Here is a 27,982-nt window from a genome sequence, read left to right on the forward strand (position 1 = left end):
AACGACATGACTCAACATACCTGCACAGTAAAGAAATCTAACCCTAACCCACTGTAAATGTTCGAGAAGGACACAACACACGTCTGGGATCTGTTCACAACCAAAATAACAATGATCAGGAAAAAAAGGCCTGCCCCAGCCGGGTAGCTCAGTTGGTTGGAGCATTGCCCTGAGGAGCAGAGACTGCCAGTCAGGGCACATACAGGAGCAGCTCGATGTTCCTGTTTTTCTCTCTCTCTCTCTCTCTCTCTCTCTCTCTTTTTCTCTCCCTTCCTCTCTCACTGAAATCAAAAAATTAAAAAAAAATTGTTTTAAAAGAAAAAGCCCCACCTTGCACAGAAAAACGTAAGATGTGAACATTATTGCACACAACAGAAAATTACGAATGGCTACCGAAGACACAAATGAGTCCAACTTCAGTAGTCACGGAGGACAAGCAAGTTAAAAAAAGAAATAACTTTTTGCCTACCAAATTGTAGATTTTCTTAGATGGCTAATATGGACAAAGTTCTGGGAGCTGCAGAGCTGTCCCAGGCTATGGGTGGTAGGGTGTGATGACACCCGCTACGTGGACGGCGACTCAAGGGACTTCCCACAGGCTGGCTGGCAACTCCGCACCCAGAATTTTATCTTCAGGAAATGAGCGTTTAAGAGCACAAACATTTCACTACAAGATGTTCGCTGTGGTTTAACTTGTCACTGAAAAAACACCCCAAAACGTCCAGAGTACATTTACTGTGCAATCTGATCTGAGAATGTCCTGCATTACACATGGACAAGCAAAAGGGCACCTTACATACAACATGCACAGTGTGACCACACATGCGACACTGAACATCTGTACTACAAGCAGGACTTGGAAGTACATCCACGTCAGTCTTCCACAGTGGTACATCTGGATGATGAGGTTGATTTTAATATCTTCATTCTGGCCCTGGCCGGTTGGCTCAGCAGTAGAGCGTCGGCCTGGCGAGCAGGGGACCCGGATTTGATTCCCGGCCAGGGCACATAGGAGAAGCGCCCATCTGCTTCTCCATCCCCCCCCCCCCCCCCCGCTCCTTCCTCTCTGTCTCTCTCTTCTCCTCCTGCAGCCAAGGCTCCATTGGAGCAAAGATGGCCTGGGCACTGGGGATGGCTCCTTGGCCTCTGCCCCAGGCGCTAGAGTGGCTTTGGTCGCGGCGGAACGATGCCCCGGAGGGGCAGAGCATCGCCCCCTGGTGGGCAGAGCGGCCGCCCCTGGTGGGCGTGCCGGGTGGATCCTGGTCGGGTGCATGCGGGAGTCTGTCTGACTGTCTCTCCCCGTTTCCAGCTTCAGAAAAATACAAAAAAAAAAAATCTTCATTCTGATGTCCAGAAATTCCACATACATTTAAATTTTTTTATTTACTGATTTTAAAGAGAGATGGTGAGGGAGAGAGAGAGGAAAAGGAAGGGAGAGAGAGAGGAAAAGGAAGAGAGAGAGAGAGAAGATGGGGGAGAGAGAGGGAGAGGGAGACAGAAACATCAATTTGTTGTTCCACTCATTTATGCATTCATTGGTTAATTCTTGTATGTGCCCTGACTGGGGCTTCCACCTGCAACCTTGGTGAACTGGGACAACACTCTAACAACGGAGCCTCCTCGCCAGGGTAAACCTGTGAACTCCCACATTTTTTATTTTTTATTTTTCTGAAGCTGGAAACGGGGAGAGACAGTCAGACAGACTCCCGCATGCACCCGACCAGGATCCACCCGGCACGCCCACCAGGGGCGGCCGCTCTGCCCACCAGGGGGCGATGCTCTGCCCCTCCGGGGCATCGTTCCGCCGCGACCAAAGCCACTCTAGCGCCTGGGGCAGAGGCCAAGGAGCCATCCCCAGTGCCCAGGCCATCTTTGCTCCAATGGAGCCTTGGCTGCAGGAGGAGAAGAGAGAGACAGAGAGGAAGGAGCGGGGGGGGGGGGGGGGGGGGGGATGGAGAAGCAAATGGGCGCTTCTCCTATGTGCCCTGGCCGGGAATCAAATCCGGGTCCCCTGCTCGCCAGGCCGACGCTCTACTGCTGAGCCAACCGGCCAGGGCCTCCCACATATTTTTAATGAAAATGTTTTTCATTAGTAAAATACATTTAATTTTTTTTATTGATTTTAGAAAGAGAGGAAAGGAGGGAGGGAGACAGGAATATTTATCTGTTTCTGTATGTGCTGTGACTGGGGATTGAACTGGCAACCTTGTGCTTCTTAGACACCTGTAATCCTTCCTGTACTAGTATAAATCCTGGCTCTCACATACATGCATCAAGCTTATGAAGTTAGGGATGATTTTAAATTGTGGGCAACCCTTTGCAGAAGACATTACAATATAGTTAGAATAACATATCATCTGTATAAATTAAGTGAAAAAATGATTGGCTTCAAGTGTCTAGCATTTTAACACAATAGCATGTAACCCCAAATTCTGAAAAATCACACACCCTGGATTTTTGTGCCACGATTGTTACCCAGCTGAACCATACTTGGAAATGGGTTATTTACCCAATAGGCTCAGACACTTATTGTACATAAAACTTTATGACCGCCAAGTATGTATAAAGGCCCACGGGCTAAATTAAAAAAAAACACCCCAGAATCATTAAATAAGGTAAGTTATGCAAGTTATGCCCAAGAGAAGCGCACTGTTAGCAGATGACTTTATGAGATGTGAGCACCGCAGTCAGATTAGCTGTCAAGGACACGGCAGCCGCCTCACAAAACCCTGCAGGCAGAAAATTGAGTCTGTTGACAATGGCTCATCTTATTTGTAAACGGTTCTCAAAAGATATTATGTGTGTCTCCTACAGTCATGTCTTCATTCATCCGAACGTTGACAGCAAATGAGTCAAACAGCACAACCCATGGGGCTGGATATGCAATGTTTCAGGGGAATTTAAGCCCCTGGCTTCCCTCCCTGGGCATCAAATATTATTATGGCTGAAAAGGACCTCAAGAATCACTGAATCCACATGCCTTATGTTATGGATGGAGAAACGGAAGGTCATCCCATCTCCAAGCAGGCTAGGCTTGGGACCCGTTGTTCCCGGTCACTCAGCCCAGCTAGGGGATCCTGCAGGAAGCCCATGCTGGAATTCCTTCGTGCTGCAGGGCTGGCACATCGGGCATGCGCCCTGAAAATTAATGAGAGGAGAGGCTTGGCATCTTGCAGCACATTCAGCCATACTTATCTGTAGAGGCTGCCAACATCAGCAGAGAGATGAAGCCATCAGAGTGAAAGCCAGCCGCCATGCAGGTACAGGCCACCCACAACGAGCCATGGGGATTCAGCCACGAAATCCAGGGGGCTGATTGCAAAATGAACCTGGTACCCATGTGGCAAGGCCCAAGAAACACATATGAACTTTAATGAATGAACACAAAGGATCTTGCAAATAGCTCTTTTCAAATACTAACTAAATAACGCTAGGATCTCTCTTCAGACATCCAGGGATGTCGGCACACCTCCCAGATATGATCTGACTACCCAACCCGCTGCAGGCAAAGCCATTGAGAAAACACAAGTGTCCAGGGAGTGGGCAGAGCACTGGTGTCTACCGCTTCCCCACTTGCACCCTCTTCAACTGTAACGCATGGGAGAGGTCAGGACGCAGAGGTGGTGTGAGTCAAGCCAATGTATCTGAAGGACCCCGTAAGGGTCCCGCTTCTCCACCCTCCCGGATTCAGAGGTGGGAGTTGGGAGAGCAGGCAGTCCATGCTAACTGAGCAGCAGGCAGGGAGCAAGCACAAAGGTCATCTGTCACTCCACGCTGGAGAGCAGAAGCCTGTGCAACCTACACGGTCCACACCAACACGTACGGTTATTTCTAGTACTCTTTTCAAACACCTTGGCCATGGCCCTTGCTGGGTAGCTCAGTTAATTATTAGAGCATCATTCTGATACACCAACATTGCAGGTTCAATCTCTAGTCAAGGCACATATATACAAGAATCAAACCAATGAATGCATAAATGAATGGAACAACAAATCTATGTTTTTCTCTCTCTCAAGTCAATAAATAAAAATATTAAGAATAAATAAAAATTGCAGTGGTGTGTGTTTTGTTCATGCATCTACGGAGAATACCCCTGCAGATATTTTTCCTTACGGTGTGTGCATGCATGCGTGTATGTGAGAGTTCAGAGAGAAAGTGTAAAATTTTCCAGTATGCATGACAAAAGCATAGAGCTGTCCCTCTTTCTACTGCCCACAAAATACTTTTCTGCAACATAATCATAAACAAAATTATAAATATGCCCTCAAAGATCTTGCTTTGCAAAGGAAAGAAATACACCGACCCCTCATCAAATCCGTACCAAATCTGCCATTTTCTATGACACGTTAAAAATATTATGCTTGGCTCATTCGTCCTCTACATCTTCAGACAATGTGGTTAAGGCAGAAGGCTGTGGAAATATAAATGATGCCAGGGAGATTTCTGAAAAACCTTTCTTACAACTCCTTTTCCTCCTCACCTTTCACCTAGCCTGACCAGTAAACCCGCATTCCAAAATGACTCCTGCCCATGTGAGTCAGTGTGGGTACGTGTGCACACACAGATACCGTGCAGCAACTTCCCTGTGCATGCCACCCTCCCTACACACACACACTCACACACAAGCATCCTTGAGCAAAGACATTCTTATCATTTTAAAATATGGCCAAAATTATTAACAATCTGCTTCTTTTGGTAGGCTACAAAAGGAAAAAAAAAACCACCCATAAAAGCACAGCCCACGCACACACAGTAAAACCTGTAATCCTGGTCACAATCACACCAAAGGCAGCGAACCCCGAGAACGAGGAAATGCTCAGGGGAGCCACAGGGCCCATTTCCCCAGCTTACACTTCCTTCTGCAATCAGCAGGCTGGGTATGAATTTATCCACAGAGCATTTTTCTCATGACACAACATGCACACCTGATTTCACTGCGGGTTTTTTTTCCCCCTCTTTTCATTTTGATGCAGCTGACTCACCATTTCCTTTCAACATCCACGCTCAACGCCTCAGTTGTAAAAACGCTCATTTCCCACCGTGATGGTTAAAGAAAAGGCAGAAAGCACGGAAGACGAGTCCTGACGCCCGGCTGGCGTCCTGAGCCAGCTTCCTGGGTGACCCTTCCGCAGGAAGGCGTGTCTGCAGATCTCGCAGGGCGCACCCCTCCGGCAGGGCCAGAGCCCCCGGGCACACCAGCTCCACGGCTCACAGCCCGAGCCCGGCGCTGACCTGACAGGCACTGCTTCCAGCTCCAGGGCGCACTCAGCCGACCGCCCACAGCACAGCTGCATACGCCGCTGGGATGTGCAGGCACACACGCGTGCAGAGCGCACGCAGCCTGGGGACTGCACTCTGATGGGCATGATCTGTCATCTTCAGGCGGAACAATAAACAAGGAGATGGTGTGTGCATCTCCCCGGATCCCCCCCCCCCCAGTGCCCCGCGAGCTGATAAACGGCTCTCACAGACAGAACAAAAGAGGCTTTGCAAGCACAAACCCCAGCACTGGGCTAGCCAAGGGACTGGTGTCCCGTCCTGGATGAGATGGCCTGAGGGCACAGGGCTCTTACCCGGCTCACTCTCTCTCTGCTAGCTGCACGCGGCTGTGGCCCCTTCAGGGACCAGCAGCCCCGTCTGCGGCAGTCCCTGCGTCTCCCCGTCTGCAGCACAGAGTCGAAGCCATGCTCACCGCAGCTGGCCTGCCTGTACTTGCTATCTCCTGATGGACAGGTCCACACAGGCTTCCTCACTCTCACCCCTGTGACTCATGCGCCCTTACACCTCATGTTACATCACTGTCAGGTCCTAACCTCACCATTCTCGCACTTAAACCCCCAAAGGCTGGACCCTCCATTTTTAACTGATTTTAGAGAGAGAGAGAAACATTGATCTTCTCCTGTATGTGCCCTGACTGGGGATTAAACCCACAACTTCTGCACATCGGGATGATGCTCTAACCCACTGAGCTACACGGTCAGGGCACAGATCACCATATAACATGGGTGACACACAGTTCAACACCACAACCCTCATGAAGTCAGACAGAACAAGGAAGTTAAAAAAAATTCAAAACTGTACTTCATACCTCTGGTGTTATTTGGTTTATTCCACACTCACTAGGGATCTGATCTACCAGACAACGAACAAAGTGCTTCTGGAAGTTTTGCTGTGGCCGAGGCATTCAGTGAGCTAGACAAAGAGGTGGCAGGCGAACCCTGACCTACCCAATCTGTCACTTCACAATGACCTGTATTGAAAGTCCCCAGAGGGGCCCCACCTCCCCTTCTAATGCAGCTGAGATCTCAGTAGTTTGCCCCTCCCCCAGGAGGTGCCCCTCCTCCCAGGGTCCCTAACAGCCCCTTCCCATTCCAGAGTCCCCACTCTTCCCAGGTCCTGCCCTTCACCTCCTGCACAGACTCCCGCTTGCCAATCTCTTCTGAACTCCTGGCAATCATGTCTGACTCTTGCTCACTTAGCCAATAACACACGTTACTTTGGGTACTCTCTGGCATTCACTACTATTTCTGTGAGAGTGACTTTTCCACATTCCCCCCCACCCACCCACCCACACACACACCTACTTGATCTTAAGCACTGTGTGGGTGCATGGATACCACATGCATTAAATGTTTAAATAAGTCTGCAGGGAAGGTTGCTATGGATATCCGCAAAATTAAGCATCAGTCAGGGACATGAGCTAGCAGCCAGCTTACGTGGCCCGACACAGTCATGGTGAAAAAGGAAATGAGGGTTTCAATCTGTGTCTTTGACTCCAAAGCTGACATTCCTTCCAGTACTTTCCCTTCTTCCCTCTTTCCTCCCTCCCTCCCTTCTTTCCTGTCAGTACTTCCTTACTTTTTGGCACTATAAGATGCCCCAGGTTCATTTTATATGTCCCTTGCCCTTGTCTTAGATGCCGCCATGCTTCTTCCATTCTAACATGGAGACGCACATTAGAATCTAAGATCTGGGTGCTGCTGGGGGTTAGAGGGGCAGGACTCCATGCCTCTGAGCCTGAGCAGGTGGTGGCGTAGTGGATAGAGCATCAACCTGGATGCTGAGGTCCCAGGTTCTAAACCCCAAGGTTGCCGGCTTGTGCATGGTATCGTCAACATGACCTCAAGGTCGCTGGCTTGAGCAAAGGGTCACTGTCTCAGCTGGAGCCCCTCCCTGCATCCGGTCAAGGCACACATGAGAAGCAACCAATGAACTAAGGTACCGCAACTACATGTTGATGCTTCTCATCTCTCTCCCTTCCTCTGTCTCTCTGGCTTAAAAAAAACAAACAAACAGAAAAGAGAAGCCTCTTTGAAAGCATCTGGACAGACCGCCATGCAAGTCTCACCTTTCCAGCTCAGGACGCCACCTCTCACTACCCTTGACCAAAGCCAAGGGGCTGGCAAATCTGTTCCTTAACGTTTTGTTGGAGCACAGCTGCACCCATGCCCAGAGGGACTGTCCACATATGGCTGTGTCTGTGCTACACAGACAGAGCGGAGTCGTCACAACAGGAGCAATGTCCCTCAAAGCCAAAGTGTTTACCATCTGCTCCTTTACAATGATTGCCAACCTCTGAGCCGGACCAACATTTCTCCAGCCTGAGAAATAAAGTCTTGTTTTGAATGAAAAACAAACAAACGGTTTTCCTTAGGGATGATAAGTGTTGACTGAGGTTTTTTAAAAGTGATATAGAACTTACACACACTTATCCACAGGGTACATATTCCAGGACCCTCACCCCCATGAATCCCAGAAACCTCAGATATCGTCAAACTGTGATATTTACACTGTGCTTTTTCTTACAACTTTCCTGCTCGCAGGAAGCACTTCCAGCTTCTCTTTGGCACATTAGGTGTCAGCTTCACCATTCCAGCACGTCGGGGCCAAGATTAAATAAAAGAGGAGTGACTTAGACCCAAGCACTGCACGGCAACCCCACAACAGTCGGTCTAAAAACCAAGGACAGCTACTGAGTGACTAACAGACCATGTAAACGCGCTGGACAAAAGGGAGGATTCACGTCCTGGGCAGGACAGAGCAGGACGGTGTGAGGTCTCGCCCCATTCCTCAGGACAGCACACAGTTTAAAACTTAGGAACCGTGGAGGTCTGAAATTTTCCATTTAATATTTTTGGACTGCAGCCTGACCAGGTAGTGGTGCAGTGGATACAGCATCGGCCATGGATGCAGAGGATCCAGGTCTGAAACCCCAAAGTCGCCGGCTTGAGCACAGGATTATAGACATGACCCCATGGTCATTGGCTTGAGCCCACGGTTGCTGGTTTGAGCAAAGGGTCACTTGCTCTGTTGTAGCTTTCTAATCAAGGCACATATGAGAAAGCAATCAATGAACAACTAAGATGCCGCAACGAAGAATTGATGCTTCTCATCTCTCTCCCTTCCTGTCTGTCTGTCCCTATCTATCCCTCTCTTGTCTCTCTCGCCAAAAAAAAAAAAAAAAAAAATCAATGAATATACAAATAAGTAGAAAAAAATAATGTGTTTCTCTCTGTCTCTCTAAAAATTTCATAATAATAAACTAGTATTCTTATTATTACAAATATAAAACTTTAAAAGAAAAATTAAAAAAAAAGAGCCCCCAGCACCCAGGCCAGTTTTCCTGAAGGCTGCCGCTTCTCAGGTCTGGGACGCCCGCGGGACATCTGCAAGCACTCTGTGCACAGAGGCTGTCATGGAGGGGAGCCGGCCAGGCTCTGGGCTCGGCCCTGGAAACCGCCCAAGTGAGAGTTCCGCCTTGTTATCCTGGCTCCCTAATTACCCAGCAGAGCAGTTCAGAATGGAAAGCCTCAACTGCCTGTCAGTAATTGAAGGTCAGGAAAAGGGAAACATCTTCCTCAAAGCCACAGCCGAGGTGGAGAACTTGGCTGGGCAATCTCTCCCTGCTCCCTCTGAAACCTACCTGTAAATGAGTCACTGGTCTTGGCATCTACCTCTGTGCGACAGGTCACCTCTCAGGGTAAACACACAGGAAGCCAACCTTTTAGCTTACTTAAAAAATATTAAAGTACATTTTCCTCAAAGTGCTTGATTTCATACAAACCATTTGGGGGCTGTTTCGGAGGATTTCCGATTCGCTGTCATTCTCCCCTCCTCTCCCACGTGTCCTGATGGGACACAACCCTGCAGGTCAGTGCCAGCAGCCCGGGAGGGCTGGGCGGATGGGGCCAGAAGGCAGTGGAGAAGGGACCCACAAGCACCTCCCGCCACCAGCTCTGCCCCTAGGTCCCCTCTTTCAGCCTCAGCTTCAGGGCCTCCCAGAACACAGTCCTCATTAAAGACACTCAGATTGGAGGGGCAACAGGTACAACTAGCTATCTGAAAAAGTCTGAACACTATTCCCAGAAATAAGCCCACACTTCAGACTGTAATTTGGGATATTTGTGCTGGCTCAGAAATGCTATATGAAGGACAAGCAAAGCCTGTTACACATGCTGTCGTGTGTACTAAAATCTCAGTGGAATTTCACACCCAAAATGTGCCTGCAGGAAATCATTATTCATCGTCGTCTGGAAGGACTGACCCAAGGAATGTGAGGCTGCTATCCATCCATTCATCTACCAATCCCCCCTTCCCATCCATCCATCCCTGTTCTCACCCTCCCACCTTCTCTCCATTCATCCACCTGACGACCGGTCTATCCTCTCGTCCACCACTGTCCTTGCACAGGGTCCACTTCCCAAGCTCAGCAGGACCAGCCTGCTGCCATCTGCTAGACAGGCAGCAAGGATGTCCTGAGGAAGGCTCGGGCATCTCAAGGATGGCCATATAAAGCATCAAGACCGTGAGGGAGGAATGAGCTGGGCCTGTTGATGGGACAGAAAGGTGGCAGTGAGTCCTGACCCCAGGGATGGGAAGGGAGAGTGGCCAGGACACGGCAGAGAAGACAGGGCATGTGTAGGTCCTTGCGGGTCAGAGTAAGGACTTTGCATCTCATTCCCAGTGCAAGGAGAAGCTGCCGAATGGCTTGGGAGGGGACAAGTGTAATCTGATTTACGGTCCAAGGCCAGCTTATGAGCTGCTAGGGCAAGGCAGGATGGTGTGTGTGTGTGTGTGTGTGTGTGTGTGTGTCAGGCAGCAGGGAGCAGGCAGCCGCTGGGGGCCAGGCTGCAGATGACGGCCTACATGGAGACGCAGAGAGGAGCACAGACTCGAGGGACAGTGCAGAAGCACAGCCCATGGAATACCAATGCAGGTGGGGAGGGGAGGAGAGGGGAAGGGCGGGCTCTGGTTTGTGCAGCAGGGACACAGGGATCACAGCAGTTTCATCTCCACTGGTCACTCCCAGGCACTCCCAGCCATTCAGGCGGGAGGCCAGCAGGCAGCAAGGGGCAGCTCTTAGAGAAGTCGCCCGTCACACAGACACCAGTCCCCATCCTCTCCAAACCGCCTGTGTGCAGAGAAGGCTGTTGTTCCTGGAGCAGTGAGCATCCGCGCCGAAGGTCAATGCTTAACAGGGCAGGCACTGGCCAGAAGGGGCGTGCAAATGGAAGGCTTCAGTTCTGTGTAGGCAAAGAGCCTTCCAGAGGTCTCGCCAAATCCCCGGCTTCACCAGGAGCATGCATGTAGGCAAACTCCTAGTTCCTTTATTTCGAATGTCTGCACGTGGGGTGTGACCTGATCAGCCCCATGACAGAATGACAGTCCCTGAGAGCTGACGCAGCAGACACAGTGGGCTACGGAAAGGTATGAGGGACAGGCAGAGACATTTCTCCCAGGGTTATGAACTGTGGTTCGCTCCCCTCCGCTCCCCCACTTCCATGGCCCTCAGCACATGGCTGTATTTGGAGATGCCTCTTCAAGAGGTAATTAAGCTCAAACGAGGTCATTAGGGTGGGCCCTCCAACGGGCTGGTGTCCTTAGGAGAAGAGGAGATGGAACACAGACACACACAGAGAGATGGTTAGGTGAGGACAGGAGGAGAGGCAACCATCTGTAATGCACGAAGAGAGGCCCTGGGAGAAACCCAACCGGGCGACACCTTGACCTTGGACTTCTGGCTTCCAGAACCATGAGCGAATAAGCCTTGGATGCTGATGCTGCCCAGTCTCTGCTACTGTGTCATGGCAGCCTGAGCAGACGGCCAACCCAGCTGTCGGGGTACCCCAAGTCCATGGGGGGCATTTGTGGAAGCGGACTCCTGTCAGTCACAGTGACCGAGCTTGAAGACCTGCTGCAAAACTCCAGAAAAACAGTGGGAGCCTGTGGGTTACAAGAGTCAGGACAGGGCAGGGGGTTGCTCCCAACGGGAAAGGCTGGGGTAAAGAAATACTTCTGGGCTGCATTTATCCGAGCTCACACACCAACTGTCTCCCCGTGACCAAGCCACAGGGGAGCTCACCCTCTTTCCTTCAAGATTCTGAAGCACCATGCAACTGGTTTTGTTTGTTTGTTTGTTTGTTTGGCAGAGAGAAAGGGAGAGAGAAGCATCAACCTGTTGTTCCACTTAGTTGTGTCACTGATTGCTTCTCATATGTGCCCTGACGGGAGCTCCAACCAGCAACCTCGGGGGTCCAGCCAGTGCCCTCGGGCTCGAGCTGGCAACCTTGAGCTCAAGCCAGTGACCCCAGGATCAAATCAGTGACCCTGGGATCCAGCCGGTGACCCCATACAGACCTGGTAATCTTGGTGCTCCAGGATGATACTCTATTAAGTGCACCATCAACCAGGGCCCGTGCAACTTTTTACAAGAATGATAATCCCGCGCCACCACTGCTATGGTAAGTATTGGTGTCTTTCCTCCCCTCCCACACTGCGACACCGTCTGGGGGGGGCAGAACTTTTGTCCTACTTGTCTTTGTCAAGAACACAGAATCGTGAACTCCACGAAAATGTACTCAGATTGCACGAACACATAGTAATTCTTAGCTGGACGCTCTTCAGTCACCCCAACAACATACAACAAAAAGACATCTTATTATCATGCACTGTGTATCAGATCTGCAATTTATATTCTTTGTATAGACACGTTTACATTCCTTAAAATTTGTGTGGAACACTGAGCATCTTGTAATCTTTGCATTATAGATTTTCTAGTCTTCAGTGAGTAAAAGCCAAGTTCTTTGCCTGAATGTTCATTTATTTTACTATCACAATGTCATGTTTTTAGCACACTCTTTCTTGCCAACACTTCAGAAAATAAATGCTCTCTGAAAAAAAGTTGGAAAAGACTCCTCAATGTTTCTATGCTAGAACTTCATTGAGGTTCGCCACTCTTTAAAAGCACCCACAATTCTGAAAATTGCTGGATCTGAAACTCAAAAAACAGCTGCTGGAACCAATTTTCTCAGAGTGGTTACGCTGTCCACACGAAGCCACGGCTGTGGAACATGGAGTTTATGTCCCCTCCGCCTCCCCCTGGACCCTTTTGCTACTGATAGAGCTATTCACAACACACACACAGTATATATATACATCATAGCTGTTCGGTAGGGCTTGTATACACAGCAGAGGAGCTTAACTCCAAGTACCACATGAGCCCTCTGCAGATTCAATTCAATGCTCACAGCACTTATGCAGGAGCAAAGCCAGAGCCCGTGTGTGCAGGGTGCACTGAGCACCCACACTCACAGCGCACCCTCCCGGCAGGACCTGGGAGTGCACTCTGAACAAAGTCCAGTTGGCCCTCGGCTTGTGCCTTGCTCAGAATTCAGTCATAAAGCTGTCATTGTGTCCCTCGCGCACTGCTCCCTCTGTAGGTGTATTATTCACTGGCCTTTCTCACATACCCAGGGCTCCTTGGTCTGAGCCGTGTACGCTGCTAAGTCACTGACTTCCTGCACACAAAACGCCACTCCAGGTTCCTCAAGGCCATGGACATGTTTGCTCCCCTCTCGGAAGGCTGACAACCCTCAGCCTAAAGTCAAATGAAATCAAACCCCATGACATCAGGCTCTCAAAAGCAAACATTTCAGCTGGTTATTTCCACAAGGGAATCTTGCATGTTGAGATGAGGGTCTAACTTGAATATCACACCGATCACTGGAGAGTTTCAAGGTTGGGCAACAGCACCTGCCCTGACCTAGCCTTTCTCCTCTGCCTCCCTCTGGGATGAAGGGCCAGGCAACACTATGTATGTAATCGGAATCCCTTTCTCGCTACAATGAAACAGCTACTTGCAACACCGCAGGTGACAGCATACACAGTCATTCCTCCCCGCCATCCACATTCTCGCAGATGTCCGCATCTTTCCGCGGGGAGCCAGCGGACCTGACGTCTATTTTAAAGCTCCAAAGGAACTCATTAAATACGGCCAGTTGGGGGGAAATCTGACTTTGAGACCATGTCCCAACCAGCCAGCTGTGTACGAGGCTATTAAAGCCCCCTTCACAGTCGGCATTCGGATAAAGCATTTCATTCACGTGCGTGACACTGGGTTTCCCCTTCTGTCCACATAAAGAACCTTACTGTACAGAAAACACAGCAGCCATTTTTAAAAACCAAAAATACCATGATGGAATGAGAAGGCTGATCACCGCCCTTGGGACGCCTCTCCCGGCAGCACACGGGGCCCGCGGCTCTGGAACGTCCGGTTAGGTTTGGCCAAAACCAGACACCAGACCATGTCAACTAAGCACTCACTCACCATAAAGAAGTTCCCCAACCCCTGCCGCCAGAAGCCTTCTCAGTAACCCCCATCCCAACTCGCCTACCTCGGGGTGGGACATCCCTCCTCGGCCCGTACTGCAGGGGCAAGTTCTCTGGGCTCAGCAGGGTCCTCCGCTTCTCGCCGTGGTTCGATGGGCGCTTCCTGCCAAGGGAGGCAGAGGGAGACCCAGGTCATCAGGCTGGTTTCTCCAGAACATCTGTGATTATGAACCCCCTCATTGTGGGTTCGCCCCGTGCGCCAGGACCACGGGGGCAATGACGCAGCCTGCCGACACGTGCGGACACTCAGTCACAGGGCTAGTGAGCTCAGCTCTGCAAAGGCTTGTACCAAAGTGACTCACCCGGACCCTGCATCCACTTCAGTTGTGGGCAGGAGGCAGAACTCCCACATGCAGTCTGTGAAGCCATGGGACACAAGTGGCAAAAACAAAAACAAATAACAAAAAAACACCCTGAATCAAATCCGGCCCAGCTGCTGACGACTCACAGCAGCAAAGCCTCAAGCCCCAGGACTTTGCAGAGTCTGGCATTCTGTTTCCTGACCGAGTGGGCATGGAATTCCCAGAGGTCACTGTACAGACCACAGGCCAGGGCACTGCCAGGGCAGAAGCAAACCCTCATGGAGTTCATGGGTCTTCCAGGACACAGACTCCACAGGAACTGGGCAACTCTCCCTACACACACACACACACACACACACACACACACGCATTCTGTGGTGCCATAATCTTGCTCCTAGTTCTTTGTCAAAGAAACCTTTTCTCAAACATATACAAATGCAGGTTTAAGAGGCAGAAAAAGCAAAGAGAGAAGAACAGAAAGTCTATCGATGCTTTAAAGTATAGATACAGCATGTATCTTGTTAGAAAGCTAGATGTTGCCCTGGCTGAATAGCTTGGTTGGTTAGAGTATTGTCCCAAAGTACAGAGGTTGCCAGTTCAATCCCCAGTCCCGCACAAACAGAAACAGATGTTCCTGTATCTCCTTCTCACTCTCTCCCTAAAAATCAATAAAACAAATAAACAAAAAGAACATTTTTTTAAAAAAGAAAGCTAGATGCTACCTTTAACCATCAAAACACTCACCTTAAAAAAAAAAAAAAACTGTGGGCCCTGGCCGGTTGGCTCAGCGGTAGAGCGTCGGCCTAGCGTGCGGAGGACCCGGGTTCGATTCCCGGCCAGGGCACACAGGAGAAGCGCCCATTTGCTTCTCCACCCCTCCGCCGCGCCTTCCTCTCTGTCTCTCTCTTCCCCTCCCGCAGCCAAGGCTCCATTGGAGCAAAGATGGCCCGGGCGCTGGGGATGGCTCTGTGGCCTCTGCCTCAGGCGCTAGAGTGGCTCTGGTCGCAACATGGCGACGCACAGGATGGGCAGAGCGTCGCCCCATGGTGGGCATGCCGGGTGGATCCCGGTCGGGAGCATGCGGGAGTCTGACTGTCTCTCCCTGTTTCCAGCTTCAGAAAAATGAAAAAAACAAAACAAAACTGTGGTAGTGTAATTTATGTATTGCATTTTAATTGCATTTGCCCCAGAGCAAGCTATTAAAATATTTGCAAAAAAAAAGTAAAAGAAAAGAAAGAATATGAAAAAGAAGAAACACTAAAAACATTAAACAACATCAATGTGGCTGAATGAAAAGTGGCTATTATACAATGTGTCTCAACCCTTTATGTAAAACATTTTATTTCAGATGACCACTTCCCTTTCTCTACAGGTTCCCAGAGTACCCTGCTGGGAGTCAGGGACAAGCTAATGGGAGAGACAGGTGAAGCAAGAGATGACGATGACAGGGGGGTGGGAATTCAAGGTGTGAGCAAAGCTGGGCACTGCTCCTTCTGTCCCCAGATCCCTCTCACACAGCGGACGGTGGAACAGGCCCCAATGGCTACCCACAAGTCATGCTGACACTGGGCCAGGACACTTTGGGAGTGTCCTCTATGTGCCTTAAGACAGCGGTCAGGGGATGGCCATGGCCTCACCCCACCCAGTGCGATGCTCACCTGTTTGTAGAGGTCTGTGGAGGGCGAGGAACGGGACCGCTCGTGAACGTACTGCAACCTCTCTTGTTGGTCCAGACCCGTGTCCAGGATGTCGTCAGCGGAGTGGTACCTCCCAGAGCCCCTGGCTTCCGGGCCTTTCCTCTGTTTCCTCCAAGAGGCTTGATATTCTGCAAAGGTTCCAAGCCTCTGTGGCGGTTCCGATTTCCCTGTCTTTCCCGCTTTCCTGGGAGCTCCATCGTTGTCCCCAAAGGAGGCGGTGCAAGCCCTCTCCTGGGGCTGGGTGCCTTGGTCCCTGGGACGCACTGGCTTCTCCTTCAGGACTCCGGGGAGAGGCCTTGGTCCTGGCCTCTGTGGAACCAGCCTGCTGGTCTCCTCGAAAAACTTCCACCTGTCAGCAAACGTCCCCACCGTGTCCTCGGGGTGTGGGCGGGGCTGGCGGTCCCCGGAGAGCCCCACCTCGTTCATCTTCTCTGGCTCAGAGTACGACTTCAGTTTCTGCTCCACAGTGAACCGTTTCCGGCCTCCGATGCGCACCACATGCGGCGCACCACCCCCGGATGAGGGCAGCCTGGCCGGGCCCGCCTCCCAGCAGCGCACAGCGGTGTCTGGATCTGGGCGGTGGTCCCCGATCCTGGGTTCTGCTGACTCTGCACAACAGTCTGCGGGACCAGGGTCCAAGTCACGGCGCTTAAACGACGTGGCCCTCAGCACACGCGCTTGGGCTTCCTTCAGGTGGTCCTTGTAGGTGCCCAGGAAAGAGGACTCCGGGGCGGCGGCCTTGAGCACCACGCGCCAGCCCCGGGCTTCCACTTCAGCGGTGTCGGGCACAGCCAGCGCTGCGGTGCTGCGGCTCTTCTGAAGCTTGGCCCGCCGTGACTGGATCTCATTGCGCAGCGTGGTGGCAAACCGGTCACTTCTCCTCACAGGTTTGCCTGCCTCCTCCTGCGCGTCCTCGGGCTGCTGGGTCCCCTCCTGGGTCAGCGAGTGTAACAGGGGCGTTCTTTGCGCGGAGATCTTGCTGCCTTCCCCGTCGGCCCATTGGAAGGAACCAGCGACTTTCTTTCCACTGGCTCTGTCGCTGTGGCTGGCTCGCTGTGGCTCTGCCATTCCCGGGGAGTGACCCCCCATGCCTCTGTCCCCTGCGTCACCCCTCTCCTCATTCTGGGCATCTGGGGCCTCCTCGTATTGAGGGAGGGGACAGCGGGGTTTCTGGCCTGCAGGGTGTGTGGCCGGACCGTTGGAGGCACCCAGAGGCGAGGCACAACGCCAGTAGTCCTCATGGAGCTGTGACACCCCAGCGCTTCCCTGAAGGCCCCGCCTTGTGTCCCCCTTCCGGTCAGCAGCACTGGGCCACCTGGCCTGAGGGGGACCCTCATCCTGGAAGTGGTGGGCAGGAGGCTCTTGACGGACCCCGCGAGGCTGCTCCCTGGGCAACACAGTGGCCCTTGGGGCCTCGTGGAAGAAGGGGCTCTCATCACTGTACTGGCGCGGGTGCTGACACCCATAGGAGGACGGTGAGAAACGCACGTCTGTGCTGGACAGAGAGGCCTGGAGCTGGCTGGGGGTCCCGTAGTTGGAGGGCAGCCACCCGCAGTCCGGCTGTGCACCAGCTGCACAGCCTGAGTTCTCGGGTCTCCTCCCGTCCCCACGGCGCACCGGCCTCCGTGGCTGATCAGTGGGCTCTGGTCTCCAGTCGCCGCGCTGCTGAACCCGCGTCAGGCCCGGAAAGTGCGCTGTGGTGGCCACCTCTGAGAATGGTGGGCCCTGGGCCTTCTCGTGGCTCTTGGTGGCTGCGAAGCTATCGCTGCGCAAAGGGGGCGGTGGTGGGGGCGGGGAAGAAGGTGCTTTTTTCTTATCCGGAACGTGCCAGACGGGCCCGAAACTGGACCTCCCGGAAGGGGCCAGCTTGGGCTCAGGCCCGTCCTCTGGCCTGGGGCTCTTGCTGCTGTCACAGGGGACCCTGAGCGGGAGGTACCCAAGCCTCTCCTCTGCGCCTAGAGGGTCCTGCCGGCTGCCGCCCGGGCGAGAGGCCTCCCACAGGCCCACTTTGTAGAGGATGTTGTCTGTGGATGAGGCCTCAGCCTTGGGCAAGGTGTGGTCAGGTGTGCTGGAGCTGGTGGAAAACGAGCCGTAGGCGGAGTCCCGCTTGCTAGGGCCACCCAGGTGGTCGATGCTGCTGTTGGACTTGGCAGCAGAGAGGCGTCCGGAGGGGTAGGGCTGGGAGGAATGGTCCAGGCTGTCCACGCTGCCCAGGGAGCTGAAGTGGTCCGAGGTACGCTGCAGGTTCGTCTGCTCCCAGGCGCCCAACAGGTCCTGGGAGGAGGAACTGGGGAAAAGAAGCAGCACAGGGACAGCTTGAGTTAGAATCGAGTCACTGCAAGGTGTCTCTACTGCAGCAGTAGGAACGCAGCTGGCCCTACAAGGAAACGTGGTGATTTCAAGGGACAATGACTCTTCCCGGAACTAGATCATCAGACCTGAATTGTGACTGCAGCACATCTAGATTATTGCATTTCAAGGAGACTGGGGGTATAGACACTTTCCAATGCTAGTGGCCCGCTCTTACCCTATACCCACAGGTCACAGCACCCCCAGCAGGGAATGCCTGAGTGAACATGCCCACTACTGATCACTCAAAAAGGACAGTGGCTGGCAAACTGAAGCCCCTGAGCTAAAAATGTGGGTTTGTTTTTTTAGGTGAAAGAAGGGGAGACAATGAGACAGACTCTTGCATATACCCCTACCCGGATCCATTCCACAATCCCCCTGACTGGGGACTATGCTCCAATCAGCCGAGCTATCCTCAGTGCCTGAGGCGGGGAAGACGGAGAGAAGGGGGCGAGAGGAGGGAGAAGCAGATGGTTGCTTCTCATGTGTGCCCTGGCCGGGAATGGAACCCAGAACATCCATACGCTGGGCTGAGGCTCTATCCACTGAACCAGACTGCCAGGGCCTAAAAATGGTTTTCATTTACTTATTTTATCTTTTGCTGTTAACTACTTATTCACACAACACTCACTTGAAAAAGATACTTTGTATTTAAAAAAACTTTCTGCTGGTTTATGCAACTTCTACTTTTATAACTGAAGACGTATTAGGCAGCAGGCAGAATAAAGCATTTTTTCAATTTTTTTTTCCATTCTAAATTTGTTGTAAGAAATATGATCTTGAAACTTCCTGAATATCAAAATTGCTAGCTCCTGGTTAAAATTGATTAGAAAACAGAAGAATTAATAGGGATATGGAAGAAAAGGGGACAGATAGAATTAGGCTTTATTCATTTATGAATTAGTTGGATGTCCTGAAAACATATCTTCTACTCTCTGGGTCTGTTTCCTCACCTTTAAGATAAAACTGGCTTGCTATATATAGTATATAATTAATTCCAAGACTTTGAATTTTCAAACACCATGATTCAAACCCAGTGCTCTCTGACACCCACATGGGACTGTGTAGTTCCTGAATAAAACCTAAGAGGGGTGAGTAAGCAGTGAAATGGTCTGGACCCAAATTACTCAGACCAAAGTTGAAGAATCTCAGGGTTGTAGATTGCCCTAGCCCTCACATGTTCTTTGTAATTATTTTTTTCCCAACATTCTGCAAAGTTCAAGTGCTGAGGATGTGAGAGTTGGCAGGTTGATAGGGAAGAGACACAAGGAGATTTTTTTAATGGCTTGTGGGTGGGGTATAGAATCAAAAGAATAATATTTCACAACCCATGAAAATAATATGATGTTCAAACCCCAGTGTTCACAAACCAACTTTGATGGGAACAGGCAGGGCCACTTGTTTACAGAGTTTGGGGCTACTTTTGAGCTATAAGTGAGTGGCTACTGAGCCTGAAGTATATACCAAAACTCTGCCCCTGGACACCAGTGGTTTTCAACCGCTGGTCCACGTACCAGTGCTGGTCCACCAGAAATGCTACCTGAATGCTCAAAATGCAGGTTCCTATCTTGGATAGGGTCTAAGAAGAAGAAACAAAAAAAATTAGGTGTATTACAAACAGGGTGATACATGGTTAAATCAGGAATTAATTCTTCTGTTAGGTCTTAACAGTGTTGTTATAAGTGTGCCTGACAGCACTCGAAGGTGAAACTATGTATCCAAGCATGTTAAATGCTTTCATTAAAGTTCAACAGAGCTACAACACTCACCCTTTAAGGTTAAAACAAAACAAAACAAAAACACCTACGGCTACTTGAGGCTTTGGCAGAACGAGGATGAAAAAGAACACAGTGTGGGCCCTGGCCGGTTGGCTCAGCGGTAGAGCGTCGGCCTAGCGTGCGGAGGACCCGGGTTCGATTCCCGGCCAGGGCACATAGGAGAAGCGCCCATTTGCTTCTCCACCCCTCCGCCGCGCTTTCCTCTCTGTCTCTCTCTTCCCCTCCCGCAGCCAAGGCTCCACTGGAGCAAAGATGGCCCGGGCGCTGGGGATGGCTCTGTGGCCTCTGCCTCAGGCGCTAGAGTGGCTCTGGTTGCAACATGGCGACGCCCAGGATGGGCAGAGCATCGCCCCCTGGTGGGCAGAGCGTCGGCCCTGGTGGGCGTGCCGGGTGGATCCCGGTCGGGCGCATGCGGGAGTCTGTCTGACTGTCTCTCCCCGTTTCCAGCTTCAGAAAAATGGAAAAAAAAAATAAATAAAATAAAATAAAATAAAAAAAGAACACGGTGTGGTCAGGACAAGGACGTGGCAGTGAATTGGCTAAGTCGTCTGAGGGAGGAAGGGTTAGGTGTTCCGCCCTTTCCTGTAAGGACAGATCAGGCACCCTTCAGATACAGGGCACGTTTCTCTCATCCTCTCACCGACATTCCCTAGGTGATTTTTTCATTAGATCCTTAGTCCAGGGAGACATAACGTTTAAGGACCATTTCCACACAGATGTGGGCGGCATATCTGTTTTTTTAATCAAGAAACTGCCACATGGGCTTAATGGAGATCCTATTACATTCAGTTCAATAATGAAATAAAAGGCCTGCTTTTCACTGACGTTTATCACTCAGTTGACAATCTGCAGTTTTTCGAATACCCTGGGCTCCCATCACCACCATCCCTTGTCACTTTAAACAGTTAATGCTGTATTTGACATGTATTGCCTTCACTTCACATGAGTACTTTGCGATTCTGCAGGAGACTGAGTACGATCAGCCAGAAATTGATTTTGACATGGCTACATTAGCCCCAAATACACTGACATACAGGCACAAACAGCCTGACACAGATACCCATGCACACTCACACATGCATGCACACACATGTGAAAAGATGCGTACACACAGATACAAGTGTATGCATAGATATGCATACACACTCACATGTGCATAAACAAATGCACAGATACACATGCATTCACATATGCACATAAATGTGCATGCATGCACCAACATGCATGCACAACCATGTACATGCAGATACATGTTTGTACGGGTGTGTGTGCATACATGCATGTGTAAACAAATGCACACATAGACACACATGCACATATGTTCAAACAGGTACATACACATAAGTGGACACACATACATAGACATTCAAGTACACAGGTACACATGTATGCACATGCACACATAGATATACATGCATATACACATGCACACACATAAAAGCCACCCTATTTGCTATTGCCATCACTGTCATCCTTCTGACAGGACACTAGGGAGGATGTTGGCCACTGACCTAGGGTGACAGGTCAGTGTCCTATGACTAACAAGAGCCTCCCCAAGCCAACCCCACCATGGTGCTGGCACATGCTCACCTGGCATTAGCCCTCCTGGATCTGAGATGTGGGTTCCAGGTCAGCCGGGCCGACCAGCACTTCCTCTTCCACCGACCCACAGCACCCATGTCCTCTGTCTCACACTCGGTGGAGGACCACTGGTGGGCTCAAGGCAAGCTGCCACCCAGGCGTGAGGACTATGAAGCCCCTGGTGTCCTTACCCCCACACACACACACACACAACAGCACCTGGGGAGCTGTTGCAAAGGATACCTGCCCAACCCATGTGGCTCTGGCCTCGCCATCTGCGTGTAAACATCTCAAAAGAAGGGTGTGGCTGTGGGCACACAGGAGCCCATAACTACCCCTCAGCTGCCCAACAAGATTCAGCCCAGGCTCTTGGCAGGCCCGTTAAACAGCACAACCAGAAAAGCAAACTGTTTGTCTTCTTGGCGCTCTGGCTTTTGTTTGCAGGTCTGCACACCTGTCTGCACAGTGGACAGCTCTCGAGAGGCCTCCCAGCCATGGCGTGATCCTGGCCTTTCTCATCAGAAAATCAAAATCGTTCTGAAGTCAAGGAAGGCACCGTCACAACGGGGCTGGCAAGTCAGGAGTGTGTGCAGATGTGAAACTTTCCACCCGAGTGAGGAGCATGCCTACCTCACGTGGTGTCGGCCGTGCCAAGATGGGCCGGCACCGGCAGATGGCAGCTGACAGGTGACAGTCTCGGGGTGGCTGTCGGAGAACTTGGTGGCATGCCAGGAGTGAGGTCTCCAGCTCAGCTCATTCCTCCTGGAAAAGAAGCAGACGACTCAGGCTGGAAAGAGGTCATAGCCCCTCCTGCATATTTGCAGCATGGCTTCCGGTGGCCTCCCACTGTTCCTGCACAACGACACTCTTCTTCTGTGTTTGTTCCCAGAGGGCTTACCCCATACAGAGGGCCCATCACAGGCCTCTGAACGTGAGCCAGCCCCTTAGTCTTCAAAATGCATTCCAGCTGAGCACACCTTGCCCTCCCCGCCCACACTCAGACAGACCACAGACAGAACTTTCTGTCTTTCCTGTCTGGTACAGCCTTACACAGGCCCTCGGTCTCCTTGGCGAGCAGGCGCTGAGCTGGACATGAGCTCAGCGAGTCCCCAGCTTGGCTGACTCACAGCTCAGAATGCTTCTCTCTGTTTGTTTACTTGCTTAAGTAAACACAGCTATGTCGTAGTTAACTGAGACTAGCAGGCATGCATGCCTCGGGCCTCTCAGAGTGTCTGTGGTGTCAAGTATGGGTCCTCGTAGTGTGACTCATGATGCCCACGTCCAGTGGGCCCAGCCCAGGGCTTCTGAACATGGTTGGAGCGTTCCTCAGATCCCACTCTGCCATCCCTACCATCCCATGGGTGGTCTAGTAGTTTTCTGGCCACACTTGCCCAGGAGTGACAGGCGTGCCCAGATGGAAATCCCTCCAGCTGTCGTGTAAACATGACAGAGCCTCCAGGCACCTCTGGTACTTGCCAGCCTTCAGTTTAGGACAGCACGAGCCTCATGGTGGATGGCTGACAGCACAAGAAAGCAGCCTCCATTCAGCTCTTTGGATACTAAGGGAGATCAAACACTCCCGAGCAGGCAAAAGGATTATGGAATATTATGCAATAAAGAATACTAAGGAGCTTGATCAGGTGGTGGCACAGTAGATACAGTGTTAGCCTGAGACGTTGAGGACCCAGGTTCAAAACCCAAGGTTGCTGGCTTGAACGTGGGCTCACCAGCTTGAACATGGGGTTGCCAGCTTGAGCGTGGGATCATAGACATGACCCCAAGGTTGCTGGCTTGAGCAAGGGGTCACTGGCTCGGATAGAGCCCTCTGGTCAAGGCACACATGAGAAAGTAATCAATGAACAACTAAAGTGCCTCAACTACAGTTGATGCTTCTCATTCTCATCTCTCTCCCTTCTTGTCTGTCTGCCCATCTCTGTCACTCACTCTCCTTCACTTAAAAAAAAGAAAAAGAAAAACCAAAGCACATTTATAACATAAAGCACCTGACAGCTCCGATTACTAATGAGGAAGAATTGCATGGATGACCACGGGTGGCACATGTAGACTTTCTGACCATTTCTAGGAACTAAAGCCTAAAATGGACAAACTCATTACCCCACGGAAGGCCACGGATCTGGCAGACCCAGTATGTACCTCATGGAGTGTCTCAAGATCTTCGTCAGGAAGGTCCTGGCCACATGGATCTCATTTTCCGAAGGCTTTCTCTGTGCTACTATCTCCACCACTCCTCTCATCTTCCTTGAGAGTGAATGACGGAGGGGAATCGTCGGAAACAGATTGACACAGAAGGCAAAGACAAAAAGACAGCTCAGAAGAGAAAATGCCAAGCAGTCTGTGGCAGCAGGTCACCCTGTCACTGGAAATGCCACGCCGCACGTAGGGCTGTGGCCACTGGACTCGTGCTCCCCGGGAACATGCTTGTCTTTTTTACAGAAACAGAACACGCAGCTCCAGGTCTCTGTTTCAAAGACCTGGTCAGCAGTCACAGTACTAATCAGGGCCATTTCTTTCAAAAAGGACAAACAAATGAAACCCCGCCAGAAAGGGTTACACCTACAAGCTACAACCAAGGATGTCACAGCCACAGAGGACAGTGAAATCTTCCTAAAACACACGTGCATTGTCAAGTGCTCTGGATTTCCTAGTGCACAACGAACACACTCGGGAGTCAGAGAGGCTTCAGCTGGTGTGTCTGCAAGAAACTCTGAGGCCCAAAGTGGCTGGAAAAACGAAGATAAGAGATGGAAAGCAGCCCTAGCCAGATAGCTCGGTTGGTTAGAGCATCATCCCAAAATGCAGAGGCTGCTGGTTCGATCCCCAGTCAGGGCACGTAAAGGAACAGATCGATGTCTTGTCTCTCTCTCTCTCCCCTCTCTTAGATAAAATCAATAAGTAAAAAATTTAAAGAGAGGCCTGACCTGTGGTGGCGCAGTGGGATAAAGCGTCGACCTGGAAATGCTGAGGTCGCCGGTTTGAAACCCTGGGCTTGCCTGGTCAAGGCACATATGGGAGTTGATGCTTCCAGCTCCTCCCTCCTTCTCTCTCTCTGTCTCTCTGTCTCTCCTTGCTCTCTCTCTCTCCCCCTCTCTCTCTCCTCTGTTAAAAAAAAAATGAATAAATAAAATAAAATAAAATTAAAAAAAAAAATAAAAAAAAAAAATTTAAAGAGAGAGAGAGAGACCGAAGACCAGTCGGCACCTGCGTGGTCAGGCAGTCACAATCCTGTGACAACACTGGACAGGAAAGCTCTGGGGGCAGAGCACTGGTGCCACCTAGGGCTCTCGCACACTCATCGTCCCTTTGGCTCTTTTCACACCCGCAGACACAGAAGAAATGACAAGAGCAGTTTTATTTATGTCAACAAGATGCTGGTGTTTCTTCCCACACACAAAAACACACTAGGGTGGCTTGAAGCCACCCGTCCCTGGAATCGTGGGGGCCACGAGACGTGCCAGCACAGGGGACAGAGCACCCTGCCATGAGGGCCTGGGGGACCAGCGCCGTACCAGGCCATGCTCGCAAGGGGTGAGACCACCCTCGCCACCTCACAGAAGGAAACAGATGCAGCCAGCTGATGCCACAAGCCTCCAGCCTCATCTGAACCATGCGTTCAGGTGGGAGGTCCGTCTGGTCAGGCCAGGCCACGCCAGGCCACACCAGCCAGGAGACATGCCCCCGTGGGGACTATCAGACAGGAATAAATGAAAGAAAGGGCTGCTCCAGAGGGTGAATGGAAAGGGCAGGGAGCTGGGGAACCTTACAGCCCAGAGGACAGCCCGGAAGAAGCAAGGTAACCAACAACAGGAGGGCCGACCCCTCCCTTGCACGAACCCCACAGCAGCAACAGGGCTAAGTCCACAGTCACGCCCACTCTCAAGACGAACCACAGTACCCTGCTCAGCCCAAGGTCTAGGTGAAAGAGTCTTTCCATTCAAACGGCTACTGATGCCCGTCAGTCTTAAAATCTATGCTTACTGTGGAAAAGAAGGAACGTTAAAAAATTAAGAGGCCAGTAAGAAGGCAAAGGAAAATCACCCATAACCTAAAGATAACTAGGAGCACCCTGGCCAGGTACTTTAGTTGGTTGGAGTGTCATCCCTATACACCAGGGTCATGGGTTCAATCCCCAATCGGGGCACATATAGGAATCAACCAATGAATGCATAGATGGGTGGAACAACAAATTGATGTTTCTCTCTCTCTCTCACCCCTTTCTACTCTCTTTAAAATTAATAAAAAAGCTTTAAAAAAAGATAACCAGGACCACACCTCTGTGCATTTCTCTCTACATGTTTTTAGACAGTGGCGAGCATGCCTCCTGCAGATATGGTGGGTCCCTTTCTTCCCACAGACTGAGGTTTTGGTGAGCACCCCCAGGCCATTGCCACTCCCCCAAAATATAACCTTTCATCAACACCAACATTCCATTCATCTAATTCCTGAAAAGCCATGCTACGAACTATGCATGTTAGGTTTTCTGGTACTCCAGATAAAATTATTTATTCCGGTGAAGGTTTCCCGTGAAACCTTTCCCCACAAATTATACACCAAAATTCATGTAAATTTATTTCCATTTCTAAAAACAATTTTAAGGGGATCAACTATATGGTGACAGAAGATTTAACGTTAGATGGTGGGCACAAATGCAGAAATACTGATGATGTATCAGCATTGTACACTGGACACCTATGTAATTTTATTAACTAATGTCACCCCAATAAATTGAATAAATGATGATTTTATAGCCTAGGGAGTCTTTTTTTTGTTTCAAAAGGACAGGGTTTATGTCACAAATACAAAAAAATGTGAGGCTATCACTCAAAGTTAAGAACAAGATCTAAACATCAAAATTCCTTTTTAAAAAACAGAGTAAAATGCTTCAATGAAGTATCTCTCATTTACATAAAGGCAAGCATTCCCTCCTTCCCCTCAAAAAAAAAAAGAAAAAAGAAAAGGAAAATCCCATGACAGCTGAGGTGATTGTCCTAACCTTTTCCAATGAAGCCAACAGGCACAGACAGCCTCACCAAATGGACATCTGCCTTTAGTCGCCATGAACTTGGTGGTGGGTTGGTTGGTGGGGGGTGGGGCCTTGGTTCCCAAGCCCTGGTGGCCACTGATACCCGATTGATCACTCGGGGTATGCGGGGGTATGCGAGCTTTCAGGCAATACTGGGCTTGGGGAAGCCTTCTGAGAAAACTGAGCCCACAGGGGGGCCTTGGGGAGAGAGGCGTGTGTCAGGGGAGCGGGAAAGCCCTTGGGGTAGGGGCTGTGCCCAGAGGCCCTGCAAATGCTCTGTGGTGAGTTCTGGGGGCAGCTGGGTCAAGCTCCAGGCGCAGGGAGATGCAGGGGAGGGCAGGGACGAATCTGCAAATGCCCTTTTACGCTTCACAGATGAAACAAACTCATGAAACGCACCACCCAACCAACAAGAAAGGCCCCTCGCTCACAGCCCACCCCTTCCTTCCCGTGCCTGCTCAGCCTCTGGAAGATGAAGCCCTAAGTGGCCCTCTGGTCTGTCTCTGCCACCTGCAAGTCCACCCTGGCCAGCCCACGCTCACTCCAGAACCATCAGCTACTCCCAGTTCCCCAGAAGGACACTCATGCTCCTGGGTCCAGGCATCTGGCCCAGGGGTTCCGAGAGTGCTCCTTGGGCGGGCACCGTGGGCATTACCTGGGCACGAGCTTGGGCGGCCTGTACGCTGGCACAAGCCTTCCTGGTAATTCAGGTGCCAGCCCAGGCCTGAGAAGCACTGCTCTGGCCCAAGCCACCCCGACCTCCACCTCCCCACACCCCCTTGTTGTTACGTCCCCTCTGCCATCCTGTCTGGGAGCCCTGGAATCACTGACACGGTCCTACCTGTATCTCGAACCTGGCCCAGCCTTCAACAACCAGCTGGAAGATCTTGTCCCCTGGAAAGACTGCTGAGGTCTGCGTGCCTTGTCCACCCTTCCACCAGGGTCCACGCCTGCCGGCCCACCCAGCAGGGGACTCCCAGAGTGCAGGACCCAATGGTGCGAACTGACCGCCTAGCTGGGGTGCCCCTCACTTGTGTTACATGCGTGTATAAAACACAGGCCAGGCCCTGGCCGGTTGGCTCAGTGGTAGAGCGTCAGCCTGGTGTGTGAAGTCCTGGGTTTGATTCCCGGCCAGAGCACACAGGAGAAGCACCCATCTGCTTCTCCACCCCTCCCCCTCTCCTTCCTCTCTGTCTCTCTCTTCCCCTCCTGCAGCCAAGGCTCCATTGGAGCAAAGATGGCCCGGGCGCTGGGGATGGCTCCATGGCCTCTGCCTCAGGTGCTAGACTGGCTCTGGTCGCAACAGAGCGACGCCCCGGATGGGCAGAGCATCACCCACTGGTGGGCAGAGCATCACCCCCTGGTGGGCGTGCCGGGTGGATCCCGGTCGGGCGCATGCGGGAGTCTGTCTGACTGCCTCCCAGTTTCCAGCTTCAGAAAAATACAAAAAAATCAAACAAACAAACAAAAAAAACACAGGCCAGAGAGTTCCCTAAACCAGTGCTTTTCAACCCTCTTACACTTGGGGACCCATGAATGTAGGAGAATTATTTTGGGGACCTCGGA

General features: G+C 51.2%; 1 protein-coding gene across 1 annotated transcript in view; it reads right to left on the minus strand.

Annotated features, from left to right (window-relative positions):
* The window catches only part of SHROOM2 (shroom family member 2), a 129,031-nt gene that overhangs the window by 29,484 nt on the left and 71,565 nt on the right, over positions 1-27,982 (minus strand). The window contains exons 3-5 of the mRNA XM_066248647.1: positions 22,006-22,137; positions 15,629-17,954; positions 13,674-13,771 (exon numbers count right to left, since the gene is read on the minus strand). Of these exons, the coding sequence (XP_066104744.1) occupies positions 13,674-13,771; positions 15,629-17,954; positions 22,006-22,137 (2,556 nt within the window). The remainder of the gene's footprint in view (positions 1-13,673; positions 13,772-15,628; positions 17,955-22,005; positions 22,138-27,982) is intronic.

The sequence above is a fragment of the Saccopteryx bilineata genome, chromosome X (assembly GCF_036850765.1).
Source record: "Saccopteryx bilineata isolate mSacBil1 chromosome X, mSacBil1_pri_phased_curated, whole genome shotgun sequence".
NCBI lineage: Eukaryota > Metazoa > Chordata > Mammalia > Chiroptera > Emballonuridae > Saccopteryx > Saccopteryx bilineata.